Raw genomic sequence first — 24,518 nt, 5'->3', positions numbered from 1 at the left:
TAAATCCAACCATTTTAGATGGTCTAAAGCCATCTGTATAAAAAATTGCGCCTAATATCGCTTAATAAAAATGTGGATTTGATATAACGTATTTTTATAATGTTAAATTTCAGTGGTACCCACTGAAACATTGTTAATACTTGACGACATTTTGTAGCTCGGAATATTTAAGATTTTTTAGTTCAATAAAAAAAGTGCATGGTATTGCTTATAAATGATGCGTTATAAATACAAAATAACTTCGTTCTTTCATTTTTAAACTATAATCTTAATTTTAATGTATACTTCAAGTTCATTTGGAAGATTTATTTTCATCTTAAGTGAAAGAAATGTTGGATCAATTTCTTATGTAGGATAAATAGTTTTAGATTTTAAAATGTAGGACAGCTTAAGTTATTGATAATTTTTATCTATTTATTCTAGCGTGAATTCAAAGCATGTAATTGTATTCATAGCAGTAGCCTCTTAAAAAACTTGTGATCCCAGCAAAACTTTAAATTCATATATATTGTATATATATATATATATTTCTGCAGATTTTATTAACTTTACTTTAATTGCCTTAATCTATGTTATAAGAGTATTTGAAATCAAGCATATGCATTTATTTAGTTCTTTATTTCAGAAATAAGAATAAAATTTTATAAATGCATATAAAAATAATTTTTCGCTATAGCAAAGTTCCTATTTACTCAAAGAATAAAAATATTGAGAAAAAATATCAACATTACTGCTTATTTTTTAATTATTTAATAAATAATAAAGAATGTGCATAAGAATTTCTTTCCATTTTGTATAAGTTAATTTTTTATTTTTGTTCTCTAGCTTTAGTGAAACAAAAACTTCCAGCTTAATGATATTCGCTGAAATTTTGTGGATAAATAAGTTAATTAGATATGGATAAATGAGAAATTAAGTGAAATTTTAAGTATAACTAGATAATGGTGATGATGATGGTCAGATATATTTCAATGGACTAGATTCTTGAAAGTGTTGATACGTTTTCGGCTTAACGTATGCATAACCGGAGATTTTTTAAAATTATTTTTTATTAAATTATTTTTAATTAAAAATGTATAATGTATTAATTTTACTATTTTAGAATTCTTCATTGCAAGCACTGACAAATAGCTTTTCAAAAATAAGGAGAGAAATTAACAATAACCATACTTTATTAATACTATATTGCAGAAAAAGGAATTAAAATTTACCAATTTAAAAATAAAAGTAATTTCGAACTGTAACGGAATTCCTATTTAAGCTAGGAATAATAAATATAAGCGTTAATGTGCATTTAAATACTTAATACATAGTGAAACAGACAAAAAAAGATGACATAAACTGCATTAGTAAGTATTTACTTAAAAAGAAAATCCTTCAACTCTAGTAATAAATAAATAAATTAAAGAAGCAACATTAAATTACATTATTTGAATTTTTGATCATTAGCACATAGATTGTAACGATGATGGACTGATATTTTTCAATGGACTAGATTTATGAAAATACTGATTTGTTTCAATGCAATAACGAATTATAAAATCATCCATCCTATATCAAAATGTATAAAATTTCTATCCAATCTGCGACTTATTTTAATTAAGTAATTAGGTTGTAATGAAGCATTAATTTAATTTAAAAGTAAGTGGAATGAAATAGTATTTTCTATGAACTTTAACACTACTGATTTCAACCGAAAAGAAATGTTGATTCGCTGTAAAGAGCTACATAATCATTTCTTCAGATATTTTAATGATAAATAACAACGTTTGAAGTTTTAAAATATTTCTTTCATTTTGCACACACTCTCAGAACCGTAAATTTAATTCACAAAATTTCTTCTGATAATTTACAAAGGATGTTCATACGGTATATGTGATATCAAAACTAAAAGAGCATTGAAATAGCCTTAGCGGATGGAGACGGCACGTTTCCCTTCGGCACATTTGACGTCATAACCAATCAGGGGTCGTTTTTGATTGCATCACTTACGGAGGCCTTTTGGGGCAATTTAAATGTTTAATAACTAAATAAATTAACATTTGCCGAAAAAAACAATCAGATTTTCGGTTTCAGGGGAGAATTTCCAATAAGTTAGGTATGAAAATAAAAAAAATTATGATATGCTGTAATTGTCCATTCTCCCCCAAATAATAAGATTAAAAAAATATTCTTTGTCCAAATATTGAAAAAATTTCTTAATATTTTTCTAAAATTATAATTTTAAAAAAAATCTAAAACATTAAAAAAATTCCTCTATACTGTCAGTGGTGACTTGTCACTCCTACTCATAGGTACCCCGCTTGCATACAATTTAAGCCACGAAATCAGATTCATAACCAAAGAAAGCACCTTAATTATATATATAAAAAAAAAACGCTTATATTCAAGTGGTCTGTAATTTGCGTGTCTTTACTAATAAAACTTTTTTTAGAGAATAATACACTGTTAACGTTTTTCTTTCAAATTTTGAAGCACTTGTACAAAAAAGTTGTAATTTAATCGTTTTACGCTATTTCGAAAAAGATGGGGGGAAAGGTATTTTCGATAATTTTTCCACTTTTTAATTGCCCAATAAAATTATTCATAAAAAAAAAAATTTTTACGGTAAAATATTTATCTTCAATTCAGAATTTGTTTTATTTCTGATGAAAATTAAATATTGAAGAGGAAAATCTTTTTTTCAAAATGTTCTATTAAAGTCTAAAGGTATTCCACCTTTTATGTGGGTTTTTAACATCTCGTGAAAAACTTCAGTCACAAAATTCTTATATTCAATTATTATGCTTTTAATTCAATGCAAATAAAATCTTGAAACTAAAATTTTTGTACAGGAGGTAAATATATAAAGCTAATTTTATCTAGAACACATAATTGAATAACATTTACCGCTACATAAGTGTTATTCAATTGATTCAACTTTCAAAAGATGTTTCCTGAATAATTATTCCGTGAACTTTGTTGATCAAATTTTTAAAATAAAGTAAGATTATACTCACAGCAAAGCTAACCTTTTAGCATTATCAAGGTTATGACTGTCTGTTTGCTCCATTTTCTAGCGGTTTTGCTAAATAGCACATATTATCATTAAACTCAGTGACGTTTTAATATTGTATAATTGTTTTTTAAAATTTTTGTCCGTTTCACCAACAATTCAGTTCACGTCATAAAACGTACTTCAATATTCGTAATAAAATTTAATTTTTCACACAGAGATGAATTTAAATTCAGATCTGTACCAAAACCCATTTGAGTCCATTCAACTTTAGTTGTTTAAATCAAAGGCGTTATATTATATTGTAATAGCACAATCTATACCAGGGATGGGCAAATTTTTTTGGTCGAGGGCAGAAAATCGAACAAAAAATTTTGTTGGGTTAAGTAAAAACTTCTAAAATAAAAAAAACCATATACAAGTTTTAATTTAAATATTTAATGAGATGAATGAAATTGCGATTTCATTTTTAGAAGTTCCTTACGTTGAAGTTCCAAGTGAGATGTACTTATTTTAAGGAACGAGGCTAAATGTTTGTCTGTTAGTCTATTTCGGAAATGATTTTTTCTAAGGTTCATAGTTGAAAATACTTGTTCATATATATAAGATGAAGTAAACATAGCACTGATTCTCTGGGCATGAGATATTAAATTTGGGAAATTAGCCTTTGGTAATGATTTGTAAAACTTAAACTTTGGCATATTTAGAAACAACTGCCTCAGATGGCGCCAATCTACGGCTATTCTATAAAGAACTTTAGCTTTCAACATTTTACCAAATGAAGCTATTTCCATCAATTTATGTTTTGTTGAACAAAAATAGAGAAAGTAAAAAGGTCATCAGTACTTTGTTAAAAAAAAAAAGAACAAAAATAGCTTTAAACAAAGTAGACAGGAAATTGGATGCATATTGTTAATATTCGCCACGGATTGGCAAGTTAAAATTCTATCCGCGGGCCTGATTAAACATTCCGGCAGGCAACAGTTGGCCCCCGGGCCGTAGTTTGCCCATCCCTGACCTATACAATATTAACGAAAATACTGATAAATGAATAAAATAATCCATACTTATTTTAATTGCTTTTGCCTTATCGGCCATTTCATCAACATATACATGACATACACCTTCGCTGTGACCAAGAACTGGAATGCCTTTACTTTGTCTCTGAATATCTTTTACCAACGTAGAGGAACCTCGAGGTATCACTAAATCTATGTAATTTTCCATTTGTAGAAGTTCTGAGACGTCTTCACGAGTTCCTACCTAAATTGAATACAAAGTTTAAATGATTTAATAAAGCAACATATTAAAACAAAAGTTTTCGAAGGCTCTATCGTAACACGAAATAATACTTTTTAACTATTAGTATGATAGTTTTACAACTGCAATGAGTTTTCCACAGTCATTCCTAACTGCTATTAGGTCAAGTTTGGACTATCTTTAGCCAGCATCCTCTACACCAGCTGTTCTCAAATAGTGTTCCTCGGAATCTTAGGGTTCCATGTAAGAGTTAAAGGGGTTCCGCGAGTTAGCAATTTTAATAAGTTTCGAAACCTCCTATTATATTTCGATACAATCTATAATTTATTTAATCTTACTGTTGCCTATAAGAAATTATTTCAAGTAAAATGTCAATGAAATAGAAATGTCATTTTTAAAGGAAAATATATAAAATTATGCAGTTATGAAACATTCCATTAGTATTCCCTATCGTACTTATCAAATCAAAATATTTAAATTTTTGAATGCAGAAATATATTTCTATAATAACAATTTTCAACGTTTATAGCAGTTATTTTCTTTCATTTCGAAGTAAACCATAATTCGGTTAATTTTAATCCTTTTCAGCTAATGTATATACACCAGAAATAAATTCCTAACTAGGCTATATATAGCACAACGTCTGTAAATTTAATTGTCGGGCATAAAACCTAATTTAAGATAATTGATAGAACGAGGAGAAATCTTCCTTCTTCTAATTAAATATTTTAAATATGCTCTTTAATAGATTTTAACGTTCCCATTACCTTAAACTTTATTTATAAACTTGGAGAAGAAGATGGTTGATTATTTAGGAAAGAAGGAATTATTAGGAAGTCAAAAGAAGCTTGATTATTTAGGGTTCCGTAGCTAGAAAAAGTTCGGAACCACTGTTTTACATTAATTCCAATCATGGCGCAAAACTTCAATAAGAAGAGTCACAGTTTTTTGAAAATGAAAAGCTTTTGAAGTCGTATTTTTCTGTAATTAAAAAGTTATTCTAGCACTTCAGTATCTGGGCTCATAAAAATTTGTAAAAAAAAGTATTTGGTAACTTTTAAAAAATTTAAGTTATCTGTTCGTTCGTAAGTCCAGGTAATTCTTTACCTCAAGGTGGTATATGTAGTTAAAAAATATAGCGCGCTTTACCTCTAGTGTGTGTAAGTTACTTGAACTATGGCCTTTTTATTGTCGTTGGTGAGAGGGATTTGAAAAATATTGACAAGATAAAACTAAGAGAGAATGCGCATTGTTTTGCTTGAGGGGGGGGGGAGTACAGCATGCTTGCTACTATACCAGATAGTTATACATCAGCAATGCTGTAGTGTCTACTTGAATGATCAAGCTGATTGTTACGAACGTTAAGCATAAAACATAACCATTTTAATTTGCCATTTCCAAAGAAAGTTCTTGAATTTTCATTGCTGTACCTCTGATTTTCTACAGCACGGTAATAGTATAAAACATATTAAAATTATATAATTTTTCAAAAGCTGTAAGCCTTGATTAACGGTGCGTACACCAACGGTTCTTTCTAGATGTGATCATACTAAAAAAAAAAGCAGCGTAATCATTCCTTCCAAAATAGGAGAGTTTGCGCGTTTGCTACTTAGAAGAAAAAAGAAAATAGCTCCCAAGGCCTGACTTACGAATAAGCTAGATAGGCTGCTGCTTAGGGCTCCAAGAACTACAAGGGCCCACAAAAACGATACATATTTTTGGGCTTTGTGAAATGAATAAACTTAAAATGTGTTTCTGCAGTAACTTTTTTTTCTTCAGAGAATTAAAGTTTAACAGTTATGAAATAAAAATAAATTCTACATTTAGCCCCATTATTATCAATATACTTCTTAACTATATTTAAATTTCCAGCCAAGTAATATAATCAAATGCTGTTAATTTTATGTTTAATAATCAACGATAAATTATTATAACAGTTTGCTATTGGTGTGTAGAAAATGGAGTTGAACATACAGGGGCCCTACTATTTTCAATGACTTAGGGTCTGACCAAGCCTAAATCTTGACGTGATAGTTGATGCGCTTTTCTTATTCTTATATCATTAGGCTGAAATATTTACTCCTAATACCATAATATTTGTTCAAAAAGAAAAAAACTTCACAGCAATGAAATTTTCTACTATGCAATTAAGTGTAATTATTATTGTTAACAATCTCTTCTACCCATGTCCGTAACCTCTCTTACCCTCTCAAAACAGCTGTTGTCATAAATAATAGCGTAATAACAACAAGCAGTGAAAATGCATTAAAAATAAATATTGTCAATATTTTTCCTAAATAGTTTAGCAAAAAATTATTTTGTGGATTTGTTCTTATTGTTAGGTTGAATTGTGGCAGACTCTCTTAGATTTCCTTAATTAAGAGAAATATTTGTTTTTACCAGTGAAATTGCCTCAGATACATCATGGATAGCTAAGGCTTCACCAACTAATTTCATTAAATATGAATTTGTGTGGCTTGCTTCTTTTCCTCCTTTTAAGAGTAATCCATTTGCTGAACTAATTGCTAAAGCTGCTACCTAGAATCAAAACAATGATATCAAAATTAAAAACTCATTTAAAAATTTCAACTACCATTCAAGAGGGTTGGGACAATATAATGATAAACCACATTTGCAAATTGTTTAGAGATTTTAAAGTCTTTTCAATGGGAAAAAAATACAATTTTTAAGTAGGCAATGAGATATTTTGGTTAAGATAGTTTGGTTATTTAAAAAAACTGGTTTTTATAAAGTTTTTATTAATTTTTAGCAATAGTCGAAAAAATATTAAACACTAACATACATAAATATTTACATCATTTTAAAGTACTTAATTTGAAATGCAAAATTTGTACGATATCGGTAAAATAGTTTTTGAGTTATCAATGTTTAAAAAGTTGTATGTTTAAAATTGGGTTTATCAGTACTCGACTGATTTAGTTCAAATTTTATATCTTGTCCTTTAAAATTGCATATCTTAAATGATGTAAAAATTAGTATGCTTTGCAATGTAAAATATTTTGGACTGTTATTAAATGAAATAACAAAAAATAATAATTATAAATGACTTTTGCTTTACTCTGATGGCAAATAAAAATAATAAATAATTATTAAAGAATAGTTTTGCCTGACTCTGAAGGCCAATTAAACCTCTTATCAGATATACTAATAAAATTGATTCGTCGTTTACTGTCGTTAATTTTTGATAAATCTTTGATACCAGAGATCATCATATATCACCACTCATATTTGTCCAAATCTATATCTCTTATGTACTATAATTACTAGAATTTAACGGATTCTGTATGGTCCTAATTTTCATTGCAACACGTGTAAGCAACTCGGATATTTCAGCACATGCATACATAATAATAAATATAATATTATCTTACTGATTCAGCAAGCTTAGTGCATTAGTAATAATAAATAAATTATTTGCCAATTTTAGTTTTACTAGTTTCTTAAATATATTTTTAATTTAAAAATATTTTATTGAAAAAATCAGTAAATATAGTAAATATTATTAAATAAAATTATTATCTCTCAAATAATCAATCCAGTACTTTCTATAAAATACTTTTAAAGGGACAGTAGTGATAGGGACGGAAGTAACAAAATGTTGAAAAATAGCTATGTGCTTAAACCTAGTTAGACTTAATGGCTTATTACGTGTTTATAAAATTAGTCCTTAGGAAGATTTTTAATGAATAAACTAAATAATAGTTGTAAAAGTAAAATAAAATATAGGAAGAGGTGTACAATAGTAAGAACTAATAAAAAATATTCTTACTTTTAAGCTTTTTAGTAGGATTCAAAAATCTTTAATGAAAAGTCTGAAATTTACTATATTTCATCTGCTTATAAAGAATAAGGAGTCATACTGATTCATTCCTATTCTATCAGAACGTGTGGCCCTTTAGTGGTAGAGTAAGTGTATTACAGTAAGTGTGTACTTTACTTTAGCGATATTTACAGTAAGAGGCAGCATTTTTCTGATTAATTGTGAAAATATAAAAATACTAATGAAAAATGTGGTATAAACTTCTTGCACACTTAATATTTAGCAACAATGGGTCGACGAGAGAAGGGTAATCCTTTTCTCCGGTCTACTGTGTTAGCCCTAGAGTGAAGAGAAGCTAACATATTTTGTACTAAGTTGAAAATTTATTTTAAATATCAGACTCTAAGGTTCAGTGACATTTTACACATTCAAATTGAGTTGTTAGTCAAAATACTTGTGATAAAATGGAAGTTTTAATACCATAAAGAAAAGAAAAAAACTTAATACGGAATTTAAATAGAGGAAAGGCAAGGGACATAAATGCAACACTTTCTGTCCCATAAATGAAAGAATTAAATAATTAATTATCCAATCTATTGATTGGGCGAGGCGGGGGAATGCAAAATTTCTAAATGATATATTACGTCATAAATTAGTCGAAAAAATGGAAAGTTAGAATTGTTCATACTGACAAAACAAAGAAAAAGCAACACAAAATTGCGGAAGCTTCATTTATTTTATTAAATTCTTTTTTAATTAGATTAGATGCATATGATAGTAGATAAGATACATATGATATCAGATAAGATACAAATGATATTAGATAAGATACATATGATTTAAATTAGATATGATAAGATGCATATGATTAATCACGCTTTTCGGAATCCGGTTATTGTAGATTGCAATGTATGACGTAATATGTGCAAAAGTACCGTATTTTGTGGGGGGGGATGAACACGCAGCAGCAATATGAGAAGTGCCAGTCTGATCGTAATAAGTTTTTGCAATACTGTGACGCACACTGCTGTAATTTGTTTGAATTAAAGAGAAAAAAATTAAGACTTTATGCCAGTGGGAGTCATTTGCGATTTCGAGAAAAACCTTGAATGGGAGATCTAGAAAGATATTTTTGGATAAAAATGGAAAAAAAATTGGATTTGTCTGCGTAATATGTGAACCTTCAAAAGTAGCTTTCAATTTCCCCGAAATCAGGAATATAATCCACAGTTTTTAATAAATATAAAAAAATTCGCTAGCAATGATTATGCTGATTCCTTTTTTCTGCCATACTTGACTGGTTATAAATAAATTAAAAAAATTAGGTAAAGGTTTCGATCTCTTGAGATAAAAAGAAAATTGGTGTAAACGTACATGGATTTTCTCAAATTAATCACAACAGATGAAATTTTAAAAAAATTGCTTGCTATCCGTTCAATATGGACGAAAATGAAGTGCTATTTAATATTTGTACAGATAAAGTAATTGCAGAAAAAGTCTACTTCTATCCAAATGACTGCTAGAAAAAAATGGATTAAGCGTTAGTGATGTAGTATTTATTGGTTTCATGAATTGTGTATTGAGAACCTAGGTCGAGTCTAAGAAACTGTTTAAATTAATGAATTAATATTAAATACATATTAAAAATAATTAATTAATGGGATTAAAAAAGTCAATTTTACTTGAGGCAAGCAGTCTGGTCTACTTTCAAATATGACGAGGAGTACTCCAATTGGAACGGTAATTTGACGAAGTTCCATGCCCTCTGCAATTTGAGTTTTTTTCAACAACCTACCAACAACTTTGTGAGAAGATTCTGCAATTTGTTTCAGGCCATCAGCTAAACTGTTCAGTTTACTTGGTGTTAAGCTAAGTCTGGAAAGTAATGGTGCTGCAAGACCTATTTGAGAGAATTCAAGTAAGTAATGCTTTTTTTCACATTCTTTATTGTTAAACATTAAAATAAAATTGCAAGATAGTTGCAATAATATAAGGGTTTTAACTGACTTTAAATTAAATTAGGTAGGCTACATAGAGTGTTGGCGTGGGGTAAGCCAGGAGTCATTACGATTTTAAGGATGTAGTTGACTTTTTGTTATTGGTTCCATTACGTTTATTCTAAGCTTGATATATTTGAAGAGGTTCTGGCAAAAGTAGTGTTAAACCACTCTTTTTCTAAAGGTAATAATTTTATATTAAACTGCTCCGTAGTAAATACTTCACATTCCCGGGATATTTACTAGATAACTAGATTTATGCAGAAACATCTGATTGCCTACATGGAAATTATGGTTTTTTCTTTTAAAACACTTTTCTCTAAAATTTGAAAATGAGGTTTATCATTATATTCCACAAGCTATTCATGTTATGCAAATCCTTAGTATATTTAACATGAATCAAAGAAAGACAAAAAGAATGAAGTATCATTTGTAGAACAAGTGTTGTGATTTAAAGAGTGTAAAGATGTAATTGAAGAGCTTTGTGAAAGTGAAAGAACAAAGCAAGTCCAGATTCACATATATTTGATGTGAGTCAAGTTAAATAGAAAATGACAATAGGGTTATGTACTCGCATTATTTGAGTCTCAGGGGGAGACTACTGCTACATTTGTACTCGGTTACAGCGCTCATAGCAGTTCAGCACACAAGAAATACTTTAAGAATTTGTTCTCATTTGGTTGCTCCAAGCTCCTATATTTCTGAATTAAAATTTGATTTAACCTTAGGATTTAATTTAATGTAAGTCTAATTTTAATTGAAATTAGAATTGAGTTTAAATTTAAAATAAAGATCTAAAAATTTGCTACAATTAACTTTCATGTGTATTCCATTCTTTAAAGATAAGAATCAACTTAAAATTCCGGACCTTTTTTTTTAAATATGGAAGTTTAAAAATACTCGTTAATGCTGTTCTCTACATTCTTTTAAAGAAAAGCACCTCATAAGCGTTTTGTTCAAATTCTAAAGAGCAATTAAAACATTTATAATAAAATTAGGATCATTTTCCTCCAATGAATTTTCAAAAAAATTAAAATGCAAATTAAAATACAATTCAATGTCATTTAATAATGCCCAAAACATGTAAAACTTATTATCGGACTCTTCTGATCCTTTCCATGACTTCACACTTCGCGTTACAGCAACGGTGTGAACATCAATCCTACGAAATGAAAAAAAGAGACTTCCTGTAATTGAATTCCTGTCACTTACAGGATGGTCTTAAGATATGGAGACATGGGAGGAAAGCAGCTTGCAAAACCATTTCAAGAACCTCTACTACTGTGCTCCTAAATGTTGCTTTTACCTTTATACACAGGGACCGTATGAACACTTGGGGAACTGGTTTACATTATCTCTATGGAAGCTAGCCTTCTTCCCCTATGTATATTCTTTGCTGTAATGTTGGTGTATTACTAAAATATTTACAATTCTGTGAGATTAAGATATTTATCAAATAATTTATTTTAGTTACCTGATGCTTCACTTTCTCGTATATCTATTGCATTTGCTGCAAGAATTTGTTCTTTGCGGTTTGAAAGAAGTTCGGCTAAATGTAGAATTATTTCAGCTCGTTGATCTCCAGTAAGTTCTTGTAATTTCCGGCTCCCTTTCCTAGCTAAAAATGAAAAGAATCTTGATAAATAACTTTCCTCCAAACACTTTTGATTAATGACGTAAGAACACAAGGCTTGAATACTATATGCCCAGAATAGCATAATATCTGAATATGTAGAAAAGCCAAGTCTTAACTTATCCACTCATGATTAATTCCTACACTTCTTATGAAGTTAGAAAGCTAAAATTTGGAATATGTGTCTTTTATTAGATAAATAGAATCTCACATTTGGACTACGTGGACCACGAAAAAACTAGAAGAAGATTTATTTCGATGTTTTGCAGTTATTGAGGTAATTAGCCTAATTTACAGTATGCTAAATAACATTTTCCCTCGAATTACCACCATGCGTGTGTGCAGGTAAAGAGCAATATGGAACTGCGAAGCGGTAAGTTCGTGTTGGTCACAGCAGGCGGCTAGTCGAATATCAACTGCTACAAAGTCTATCGACCAACTCTGACAAGGATATCATCAAGTGTAACATAAAACTTTGATATATATTTTAAGAAATATATGTACCTATACAAAAATACAGAGGAGATGAATTTTAATATATTTTTTTTAAAATTGATAACAATTTGATTGATTATTATTTTTTAAAATTTAATTTGATTTTGAATGGTTTTCATATTAAACCCACAAAATTCTAAACTAAAAGAATAAGATTACAACCATCGTGTTGTGTCTGCAACATAATGTAAAAATACAAACATCTTTTCTTCAAGACGTTTCAGCTGTTCAAAACCATACAATAATACTCCTTCGATGCTTTTGTACTCTTTTTTTTTAATCTAGGTGATTTATTTAGGGGTTCTTTTCGGGATAACTTCACTTTTCAGTTCTTTACTGACAAAATTATCAAAGAAATTCTCTCTAATTAGACATACTCTTACTGCGCATTTCGAGTTCCTTGAATTAAAGCATCGAAGCAATAAAAGGGCAATATGATAAATAAATAAATTAGTTAAAAAACTAAGAAAATAACACTGTGGTTGGTATGGACCTAACCGAGCATGAATCTTTTTAATATAAATTATTATAAAGTTTATATTAAAAAGCTTTGCTTGATAGGAAGAATTTACATTATATTTGGTACTATTGTTTGATAGAGGTAAATTATCTAACACCCAACGAAAATATTTTGTTTTAGGAATGCTATTTGACCGTCATTCTTTGTTTTTCAATCCACTTTTCAGTTCTGCTAATCACAGCGTTTATTTTGGAGAATTAAACGTTGTAAATATTTAGTCTCCAGTTACACTCCATGCTTGAAAGTATGAAAGTATTTTGAAGCATGTCTGCTAAAGACAAAAAATAAATAATTAAAATAAAACAAAATGCCATATCACCCCCGATAAGGTGTAACTGAAACCAGCTGTAAAATTTTAAGTTTATGTTAATGATTAGGTAACAAGTTGTTAAACAAAATGAACATCCACCGATTAAAATCTTTACTAGAAAAAAATAAAAGTTCAAAAAGTATACTTTTGACATTTTTAATGTTTCAAGTATTTAGTTAGCACAAAAAAGTTTAAGACGTTTAATTTGATGAAGGAAGTTTCGGAAATAAGTTCAAATTAAAAAAGTATAACGTCTTCTAGTGATTGTTAAAGGTTGCACATAACAGTAGGGACAATGTTTGCAAGGTTCATAGTTTAATAGTTTTGTGTTCTTTGTCTCCTCATACAAGAAACAACAATGAATTTAAAAACAAAGAAAAAAATCAAAATGGAAATATAATCAATAAAGTAAATAAACTATATAAGTACTGTTTGAGATTATGTTTAAAAATGCTTACAGGGAAATAACAAAAAAACACTGGTTACATCTTAAATATAACTAAAAATGTATAAATTTACCTTTTAAACAATTACAATACTTAAATATGTGATCCAGAACTTCACGAATAGATACAATTTGAAGCATGAAAGTCAACAATTCAAATCAAAACAAGGATGCTAAAAATGAGCATAAAGTGACATTTAATAAAAGCGTTTGTTAAATTTTGATTATCCCGGATAATCGTACATATGTTGTTATAATGCTGGATGACGGTACATGTTTAGCCAATGAAATAAACAAATATCTGCATAATTTTTAATCAATATTTTCAGACTAACTTGTACTTTAAATAAGCATCCATAAAATATATTCATTACTACTGAAAAGTAAAAATAAATACTACATATACCATTAAATGGCTTCAAAACAAATAAAACTAGGAACGATTATTGCATAGTAGTGAAGTTAATAAAGTATGAAACATTTTACTGGGAAACTCACTAAATTCAACGTTGATGAAGAATTCGAAGTTTCATATTTTTGTATGAATGATCACATGCGAGCTCATATCTCTTAAACGTGTTTTATGAAGCTTTATTCAATGATCAAAACAATGCGTACAGTATACTGCGAAAAAAATTTTTTGAAATTTGAATAAACGTTTACTAAAACTGTAATGGTTTACGGTATCGTTTTTTGCACACTTTGAAAGGATGTATTAATTTGAGCGATATTGCAAATACCTTTACCTATTAATCTTATACATATAAAAATGCATAAATAAAAAAACAATAAATAATATAAAATACATGAATTATATTTAAGAAGAAAATTTTTTTTACTATCATACTAGCATTTAAAATATTTAAAGTCATTTTGTTCGCTGTATTAGCATTTTAAAAATTGTAGATTACTGAAAACAGCGCTCTAACCATTTATAGCATTAGTTTCGACTGTAACAGTCACGTTTTTATGGTCAGTGAAGAACGTTCCGATCCGTCTGCCCTGAACAATACGACTTACAGCCTGTTCGTCCATACCATTGCAGATGACAACTGCAATGCCTCGTTCCAGAGCCCAGCTAGCTGCAGCCACCTGTAAAAATAATGTTAAAGGGAATATAATTATAGAAATGATAATTTATGAGTACTTATTGTTTATTCCATTTACAAATTCAATTTATAATTGCTAGTAATATGTTACGTCATTTGCGTCACTCTGTTCTCGAATACTCCACTTACATCGACCGGTGGCCACTCGCTTACTCAGATATTGCTTTGTTGTCAGACTCGATGGAGAGTGGCTCAGTGAAAGAATTTAAAAGGACGCTATGCCAAGGGAGAAAATTTTCATGACAAATTTTGTTCACCTCTATTGATACTTTAAAATTTTAAGTTTAGAGAAAAGGGAGTTCAAGTGAACCTAAATAAAAACTAGAGTGACCATGAAGTTTTAAATGCTGAAAAATTTGTTTCCAAAATATTAAAATGCAAATGAATTATTGCAGGATTAGTTCAGTTGCGTAATCCTGTCATAATTTGCTTACATTTTTATAGCTTGAAAAAAAATCATTTTAGCATTTGAAACTTACAGCTTAATCTGCGTTTAACTGAACTCACATTTTTTCTAAAAAAAAAGCAAAACAGGACAAAATTCTGACAGTTGGAGTCCATACACTGCAAAGCATCAGCTTTTAAGCCCGGTACAATCTATCAATTATTCACTTCATTGATAAACAATTTTTTTTTAAAGTTCATTCGTAGCTCAATGTACAAACAACAAAATGAAAAACGAACTATCTGTTACAACTTTCAATGTTACCATAGAAAATTCATGCACTATCAAAGGGGACATTTTAAAATATATCAATTAATTAAGTACATTCAAACTCGTTTATAACGAGTGCGAAGGGACCGCAATATTAACTAGTTATGAAATAGTGCTCATAAATAAGCCTGCTGGCTAAAAAAAATCATGAAGGTTCATACATACATGCTAAATTATAGCACTTATTGCCTCTTTGTTGTGTTATTGTTCTTTGAATAAGATTCATGGAACAAACATCGTCATTTACACACCTGCCATCAGAAAAAAAATTGAAGTTTTTCTGCGCATTCAAAAGCCATTGAGTACGTCGGAAGGGGGGATCTGCATGAAATACTTCAAATCCATTGTTATCATCATCGTTTTCATTATTTTTTCATCTGCTTTAACTTGAATTTTAACTAAAATATCCTCAGAAGTAGATAGGTATCTTGGAAGTGATAGCATTAGCGCTAACAGACATAAAACTTTCAAATTCTCTCGACTCATTTTCAGATTTTCAGAGTCTGATACTTTTTCCTCAGTCACAAAGTAATGCTTGCTAAAACCAGTGTTTGTTCGAAATATGCTCTTACAGAATTAACATTGTATCAACCAAGTAATTCCGATTTCTTCGTTAAATTCGGACCCTTGTTAAATCAGGGCTCGTGGCAAGCGGATTTTACTGTAGATGCAATATTTTTAGTTAAGAAATCGAACACAGAACTAATTTATATTTCACATTAATTAAAAAAAAAATCAAGCTTACCTTTGATTCCATTCCACCTAATCCCACACTGCTTTTTTCACCAAAATGAATATTGCCATCCAGAGAAGGGCAATAACTATAAAGAAACCGAGCACCATCTTGATCAGGTGGTAGAGTATAAATACCATCTACGTCAGACATCAAAACCAATAAATCGGCATTCATTTCTGCCGCTAAATGAGCTGCTAAGCTATCATTGTCCTTGATGTTTATCACTTGCTAAAGAAGTACACATTAAATACATAACGAGTTTTACAAATATTTTCATTATGAGGTGAAATTGTTGAAATCGGTATACGTTTTGAGTACTTACCCCTTTTTCGTTATATTTTGCGACACCTATTGAATAATCCACATCTGGAGTTACCACTGTATCATTTGTGTTTACAATCGGAATTATGTTCAAGGCGAGAAGCTCTAAAACAGTACTTTTCAAGTTAAAACGACTGTCAGGATTATAAAAGTCAGGTTTAGTGACAAGGACCTAAAAATGATGTCAAAGAATTTGGTGATTTTAATACATTTGTACTGATTGATGAGACAATGCTTTAATGTATACAGGGTGGGTCAAATGAAACCAGCTGTCAAAAAGAGACAGAGAAAGAAAAAAAAAGAACATGGTGTGCCGTTAAGTAATACCTAATTTCTAAAAAGTCTTAATTTCGTTAAATACAGGTGACAGGGTTGTTAAGTAAACTAAACCTGTCAACAGTAATATAAAAAACAGTATAAAATATTCAAGAGGTTAATTCATCTTCTTTTATTGCCTTATTATTTGTGATGCATGTTATCACGTTATATCTGTTAACGTATTAATCTACGCAATGTCATGTTTTATTCCAGAACTGTTTGATTTGGCCCACCATGTATTTTGCAATAAAAATAATAAAATTTTAGAAGAAGGCTTTGTAATCATATGAACTGGGGAGTTTTGATTGATTATTTTCAAATCAGTAATTTCTACAATATTATTTCATGAACCATCTTGCTACTTCAAATAAGTTTTTAAAAAAAATCAATAATCTTGTTATTATAAGACAAGCAGTATTGTAATAGCAATAGTTAATTAAAAACATGCAATTTTTTCCTGAACCTCAAACTATAAGGGTTAGCCGCAATTTGAGAAATATCATCCCTATAGTTTGGTCAGAAGTGCGGTTCAACGTTTACCTTTTGCGTATTCACCGTATTCACTTTTTGCGTATTTCACCGTATTTCAGAAATTTAAACGAATCAAAAAATTTTTGCTTAAGGATATAAAATTCGTTTATCCAAAAATAATTCAGCGCATAAAATAACTTTCAGTTAATATTTACTATTTTATTTAATAACAGTAAAAAAAATTTGAATTTTAAAGCTAACAATTTTTCACATAATTTTAAAGAGTGTAATTCTATAAGACAAACTACAAAATTTAAACATAATAGATCGAATACTTTCTGAGAAATCGAATTTTAAATATAAAACATATTGTAAATTCGATTTCTTGGAACTATTCTTCCAATTTCGTCCAGATTTTGTATTTTCCTTTATAAAAGTTTCTTTGAAGGGATTTAAAAATTTATATAACTTACTATTCATTTCTTACTACTATTGAAAAAATAATAAAAAATAAGGAATAATAAGTAAAACTTATTTTTCATATGGAATTATCTTTGGAAAAACTAATTTTATAATTGTGCTCAAAAATTCTTTGATTCGATTCGCTTAAAAAAATTCCCAAGATATTGCGAAATACTCAAAAAGTAAGGTTAACTTTAGAGTCCAAACTTTAGACAGCTTTCCTGACCTAACCATTGGAACCATATTTCCCTGATTGCTGCGTATCGCTATATTTTCAGGGTTAGAAATCCATATCCATCGAAAAAATGGTATGTTCAGTTAGATGAAGTACATTTTTGTGTCTGATATCGCAATTTAAAATATCGTCTGGCGTAATTAATTAGCATAATTGAGTTCACCCCCTCGAACCATTTAAATTGAATCCACAGTATGTGAAAATCCGATCGTTAGATCAAAATTTAATTAAAATGATTTTTCTTAAGTGTATTTTGCTGCAATCGATTTTTTTTCCCGATAATTTTTTATAAAAAAGGAATAATTTTAAAAAAAATACAAGAAGAGCGTTTCTTTTTCCATAAGTTATATTGCTTTCGCCCTAACGGAGTTTATCCATGGTTTTGGCATTAGAAGAATGTAAGTTCTGTGTCTAGTTCCATAACGAACCTGGATACTGAACCTTTAATTTGTCTTGATGAAAATCTTTATTCTACGAGTAGTTTATCTAGATTTCGTAAATTATCTGTAAATTTTTCATTTTGGTTGAATGAATTAATTCAATATCCTTGAACAGATATAGGATAAGCTCGAATAGAATCTTGAATAAATAATCTTGAAAAAAAATATGTTGAACGTATATTGACAGTTCCATGAATTGATTCTATATATCTTGATTACATTAGTTGATGCCATGTAAGTCAGGTTTCAATATTGATTCATTTATTGTAATAAGTAATCAATAAAAAAAATTTTAACATTTTCTACGTTTCTCTCGCATTTATACTAATTTTAACTCGTAAAACTCATTCGACGAAAATAAGATTCCAACAAAATTTTGAGTGACTAATAAATTGCAACTTAGAAGTGCCAGATGGCTTAAACTGTATTATTGACGCAACCAGAGAAACAGATCATGGTTCAAAGACAAAACAATATGATGTTATGCGTTTTAAGAATCAATGACTAGAATAGCATAATATATTTGAATGGTCTTCAGACCTCAGAGGAGCATTAACTGCATTCGAGTTCAATACATAATCTTTTGAAGATGTAATACGAGGATCAAAACGGATTTTTCAATAAAATAGCACTAACTTACGTCAACGAAATGATGAATAGAGCAAACGTTGTAGTTTAAAATTGGTCAGCTCTTAAACGTGATTTGAATCTTATACGTTCTATCTCACGTTCATCTATCTATACGTCACCCTGACAACGTTCTCTTTACCCCAACGTTCCTTACGAATATGGTGACTATGGGGAACAACTATGTACATAAAAAAATATGCCGTGATGGAAGTATGCACAGATGGAACTAAAATAACCCATTGAAATGGTACTGTTCAAAATGAATCTGAAAAATACAGTTTCAGTTGGTGAAGAAGCGGCGCAAGTTATTATATATTTTTATTTATTTAATTTTGATAAAGAATATTATATGTGTTACTTAACTTCTGTGACAAGCTAATTTTTATATCTATTCATTTCATTTCTTCTTTTTTTACTTCAAATATTCTCTTTTAAACTTTTTACCTATCTATTTAGCAGTTTTAGCGAAACTATTGTGAAAATCATATGTAACCTTTTAGAATTTATAGTGGAATTGTTTCTGTGCCTGAAAGAAAAACTTGGTAATAGAAAAGACATGAATTATATACTTTAAAACTTAACAAAAACAAAACGATAGCATTCTTATAATTTTTAGGATTAATGCTGATAGAAGACTCTTACTTGAGCTATATGTACTCCATACTGTGCAAACATTACGTCATATAGAGCCATGAGACCTTGAATAGATAACAGTATCAGAAACCATTATAAGTAGACTGCAAACGTTTGATGTAATTTTTATTAAAAAAATAACATTCTAATAATATTTGCATTTAGTTTAATATGAAGTTATATAAATCAGCAAAACTTTAATGGTACAATGCACATTTTTATTTGGAAAGCTTTGAAGATTTAAAGAGATAAAAAAATTTATATTTTAGGACTTACGCTGGATACGTTTAATTTGACTCAATTTAAGAATATATTTTTTTTTCACACTCCATTTTGACCTTGCGCTCTATTTTGTCTCTTATCTGCTGTGTTATAACAAGATATTTATTAAAGTTTCATTAAAATATCACGTGTTTGAAATTTCATGAGATATGTCTGATTATGTTGAAAACACAGAATTTTTTCCTTTCTTTCTTTTTTTTTTCCTTTAGGTTTTTGTATCTATATATTTATTATTTTGAAATACTAACTATGCTAAGTTTTCTGTTCTGGCTTTTACCGAATAAAATCATGTCCATGTCAATTTAAATGCTTCTTGTCCTGATGAAGAAGAATTTTTGATAGCTTATAGGTTTTAAACTAAATGTAATTTATTTGTTTTGTGTTTTCTCTGTACATAGTTTTGGAAGTTTTATTGCACATTATATATAAAAAAAAATTTTCAATCGGTGAAAAATAAAATAAAATTATGGGAAATTTGCAGCTATATAAACATTGTTTTTGCCTCTACTACTAAACAATAACATGATTGCTTACCATAACTGCGCCATGACATCAGTGATTCCAGATTTATTTTTATGGATCATCTAAAATTAAAAATCTTTGATACTGTGAGACTATGCTCCAATCATATGACAAGAAACTCATAAAATCTCCTCGTGTTTCTTAAAAGCAATAGTTAACATACCAAGATTTCTTAATTGCTGGAAAAACTTCGATATATACATTAAATATTTAATTCCCTTTTAAAAATTAATTGGTTCAACTATTTTCTTTTTATTACTTAAAATTTGAAATAGTGAAAAAAAAAAGAAAAAACTATTAATACCCCTGTGCATTGCAAAAAAAAAAAAAAAAAAAAAACGGAAGATTCTTATTAGATACTCCTAGATACGAGCTTTAAATAATGGCAAAAAATGCAGCTTAAACTTAGAAATAGTAACATAGAAAAAGGCAAACTCATAAATGCGACAATTTTTTTTAAATTTAATTAAATTAAATTTAAGTTTTTTAATAATTTTCATTAAATAAATTTATAAAATTACAAATTACTCATTTTACATATTGTGGAATATTTTTCATAGTGTGTGACTTCAAATTTTGGTTTTGAAACAATATTCACAGAACTCAAATATTTAGATATTTATATGCTATAAGGTTGCTCAACTGGCTAATTGAATAAAATTTCGTATCTTCCTTACAATTTTTCAGTGTAATTAAAAATTCCGAATAACGAGTGGGGTAAAACCAATCATATTTCTGAGAGAACAATCCCTTTGTGAGAGCGGCATGTAATCAGAAAAACAAATCCCAAAATATTATTAAGTGATAAATTTATATCAATATATTTGACACTGGGTCTGGGCCCATGTCCAAGAGATCGTGGGTTTAATCCCTGCCGGCCGAAGACTCCCCTTGTAGTAAATGGTTACTAATGCACGATAAATCTGTCAAATCTCAAATTCTTCCATGTCCCCATAACAAATCATACCTCTGGGGGTACTGATCCAGGAGTTTCCTTGTCTTCTGGATTGGTTCAAAATTGCAAGGTTACGGAGTTTAGCATTAATAGTCGTAAACCCAAAATTGGGTCGGCTGTTCAATGACGGTTATAAAATAAAATAAAAATCATTAACGTCATTTAAGTTCAATAATATAGGAGAAACATGGACTACATTTATTTAAAGCCTTTATTTAGCTGACAAGCAATAGATTGCAGCACGGTATCAAGCTCACGGAGAAAAAAATTCTGGTAAAATTACCCTACTATAGTAATGACATCTGAGAAAAAAAACAACAACATAATTCTGGTTAATGAAAGCAAAATGTATGGTATTTAAACTATTCATTTGAATATTTTTCATTTATATGGTAACGTTTTTCCGAGAATTCTGGTTTCCAAAAGCTATAATTCTCATCACCATACATTTAGTAAAAAAAGCAAAACTGAAAAGTAAATTTAACCGAATAAATGGTTTTTATGCTCTAATATATCTTGGCAAAGTTACCAAAGTTCACTATATTTACCAAATTTCCCCACATTTACCAAATTTTATCACATATTTTCAAACTACATTTTATTGTTAATTTTATCAACATCATTAGCCTTAGGTAAAAATTACCTAGTTTTTTGGTGTACCCATATAACCAGAAACATGGAAAACTTTATCATATTCTGGTAGTTTCGATTATACTTTTTTCTTCGCATATTGGTTCTTTTCATCAGCCATTTGCAAGTAGATTAAATTGGAAATAGCACATAATATCACTTTAATTCAGAAAAGTAATTTTTCTTTGTCGCAATTATTTGTCTCCTGAGCGATCTGTCATTAACATTCATGGAAAAAAGTTTCTAATTTCTTCTCTCATACGTCAGGTATCATTTACATTTATAGAAAAAAGTTTCTAATTTCTTCTCTCATGCGTCAGGTATCATTTACATTCATAGAAAAAAGTTTCTAATTTCTTCTCTCATGTGTGAGGTATCATTTGCATTTATAGAAAAAAGTTGGATTCATTGTGTACTTAGATTAATATATAAATGATTATATTTATTATTAATTTTACTCTTTATTTTAATGCGCTTTTTTTTGTTGTACGAAATGGATATTAAAGAAAGTTTGACTTATTGTACCATATCGCGGATTTTAACAGATATCTCTGTTAAAGAGAAAAATCAGAACGAGCCACAATATGAAGGGGAAAAAAACTAAGAAAACATAACTAAATATTAAGAAGAAAGTCAATAACAATACGAATCAACACAACTTTAGACAGTTCGCTTTACTGCAATAAACTAAATTATTTTAACAATTTCAGTTTAGATTTGCTATTTATTAGTCATAAATAAATATCTGATGCTTTCTTAAATACAATTATTACCCAAAACATTTCTTTAGAAACTTAATTATTAATGTACAAGTTCTAATAATTATTTTAATTTCCATGAATCAAACCTCCATCATACTAAGTTAAACCACCCTAAAGTAGGGACGTTTGGCCTAATTTATACACTTTTCAAAATCCTAACAAAAATTTTAATTTATAATTTAGGTAAAATATAATAATGTTAACAGATAACAAACATAATTAGCAATCTAATAACGTCAACTTTGGAATATTATTACGTTAACAAAAAATATATATTGTATTTTAGTAAAAATGGGTAAAACGTATTATGTTTCCCTATATAATAATATAATGTTTCAGCCATTAAATAAATTATTATTTTAGTCATTGTTTTTCATATGTTCGTTGAATTAGTCATTTTTCGTCTCATATGTACAAACTGATGTCTAAAATAAAAATAGTTTGGAATCATTCCACAGACCTGATTGCCCCACCGCTGCAGCAGCTCGAGGTTCTGGCCTCACGATTCCCTATTAAAACAATACATTTTCTTATAAAATATTCAAATAAAATGCTATGATTAAAATATAATTAAGCGTTGTGGGTATAATACTAAAACTAATTAACTTTGAAAGAAATTAAATTTCTGGCTTATTTTAAGAATTGTCTAGAACAATATCTAATACCTACTAAAAGGTCTTTCTGAGAAGATAACTACAATTAAACCTCGTTAACGCGAAATTGGCGGGACTATCATAATTATTTCATGCTAACCAGATTTCATCTTATCCGATACAGCATGAAAACAATTTATTACGTACTATCAAAACACATTATGTACTGCATTAATGTATGTAAATACTATTATGTACTAAACAAATTAGAATAAGCTTAAAATTTTAATTACTTTATTTAACTATTTAACTTCGACTGTTTTATTCATTTACCCATCTGTTACTTCTAACAAAGGCGGAAAATAGAATAACTTCAAACTTAATAATCGGCACTTTATTCACATGCTTCTTATCTGTGTTGTGCCCAGTTTCCTTTCATGTTAAGTGATAATCAGCTTGAAAATTTCATGTTAAACATGTAAAATACAATAATAATTAATTGCTGACTCGCGGGGCCGAACATGTGTTTCATATAAAGCTATATTTCGAGTTAATGAGGTTTAACTGTATTAACCTAAATTGGTTGAAGTTAGAAACTCAAATACACCGTAAAAAATTCTGATTCAAATTACGGTATAAGGTATCGGGTTCCAGTTCCTTGGGTGCATTCATTTAAGAATCATTCATTAAATTCATTTAAATTCATTTTAAAATCAATTTTTACCATAAAATATTATACCGTAATTCTTACAGAAATATGTATTTAATTAGAGTGATTCAGTTATTTTACGGTAATTATTACTGTAAAAAAAAAACGGTATATCATATTCTTTGTTCCTGTAAAAATAGATTTTACGGTACCCTGAATTCCGGTACTTTTGCCGTAATTTTTTTCAGTGTACATTCGATTTTTTCAAGACCAAGAAAAATAAAGGACGAAGTTGTGTTTTGGTTTCTGGTAAAACATCGGAAGCTTATTAAAGAAGTTAAATTTAGACAATAAAAATATGAAGTTATTTCTTTCGAAATCCTATCAATGCTCATAATGTTATTTTTATATCAAGGGCGACTAAAAGAAATACAAACACTATATACCATAAAATTATTTTGGATTTAATAGCTTTCAAAAATAGAAGTAGGACAATTATATCTTATTACCTTCATTTCACCTACTCCATTATTTACGTTAATGTAGAATGAGTCACATGTTAACTCAATCGATATATACGTCTATAGATAGCTACTACAATAAAACTGGAAATAAATGTG

The 24,518-nt window shown here is 28.8% G+C and overlaps 1 protein-coding gene across 3 annotated transcripts in view; it reads right to left on the bottom strand.

Annotated features, from left to right (window-relative positions):
• The window catches only part of P5CS (Delta[1]-pyrroline-5-carboxylate synthase), a 57,945-nt gene that overhangs the window by 16,436 nt on the left and 16,991 nt on the right, over positions 1–24,518 (bottom strand). For all 3 annotated transcript variants that reach the window (XM_016073032.4, XM_016073030.4, XM_016073031.4), the window contains exons 4-12: positions 23,117–23,165; positions 19,516–19,571; positions 16,319–16,489; positions 16,006–16,224; positions 14,366–14,528; positions 11,508–11,651; positions 9,719–9,936; positions 6,656–6,793; positions 4,063–4,258 (exon numbers count right to left, since the gene is read on the bottom strand). In XM_016073032.4, coding sequence (XP_015928518.1) covers positions 4,063–4,258; positions 6,656–6,793; positions 9,719–9,936; positions 11,508–11,651; positions 14,366–14,528; positions 16,006–16,224; positions 16,319–16,489; positions 19,516–19,571; positions 23,117–23,165 — 1,354 coding nt within the window. The remainder of the gene's footprint in view (positions 1–4,062; positions 4,259–6,655; positions 6,794–9,718; positions 9,937–11,507; positions 11,652–14,365; positions 14,529–16,005; positions 16,225–16,318; positions 16,490–19,515; positions 19,572–23,116; positions 23,166–24,518) is intronic.

Source organism: Parasteatoda tepidariorum, chromosome 11 (genome assembly GCF_982258835.1).
Source record: "Parasteatoda tepidariorum strain Cologne lab strain chromosome 11, Ptep-v5.0, whole genome shotgun sequence".
In the NCBI taxonomy this organism is placed as follows: Eukaryota; Metazoa; Arthropoda; class Arachnida; order Araneae; family Theridiidae; genus Parasteatoda; species Parasteatoda tepidariorum.
This window is presented reverse-complemented; position numbering and strand designations above follow the sequence as displayed.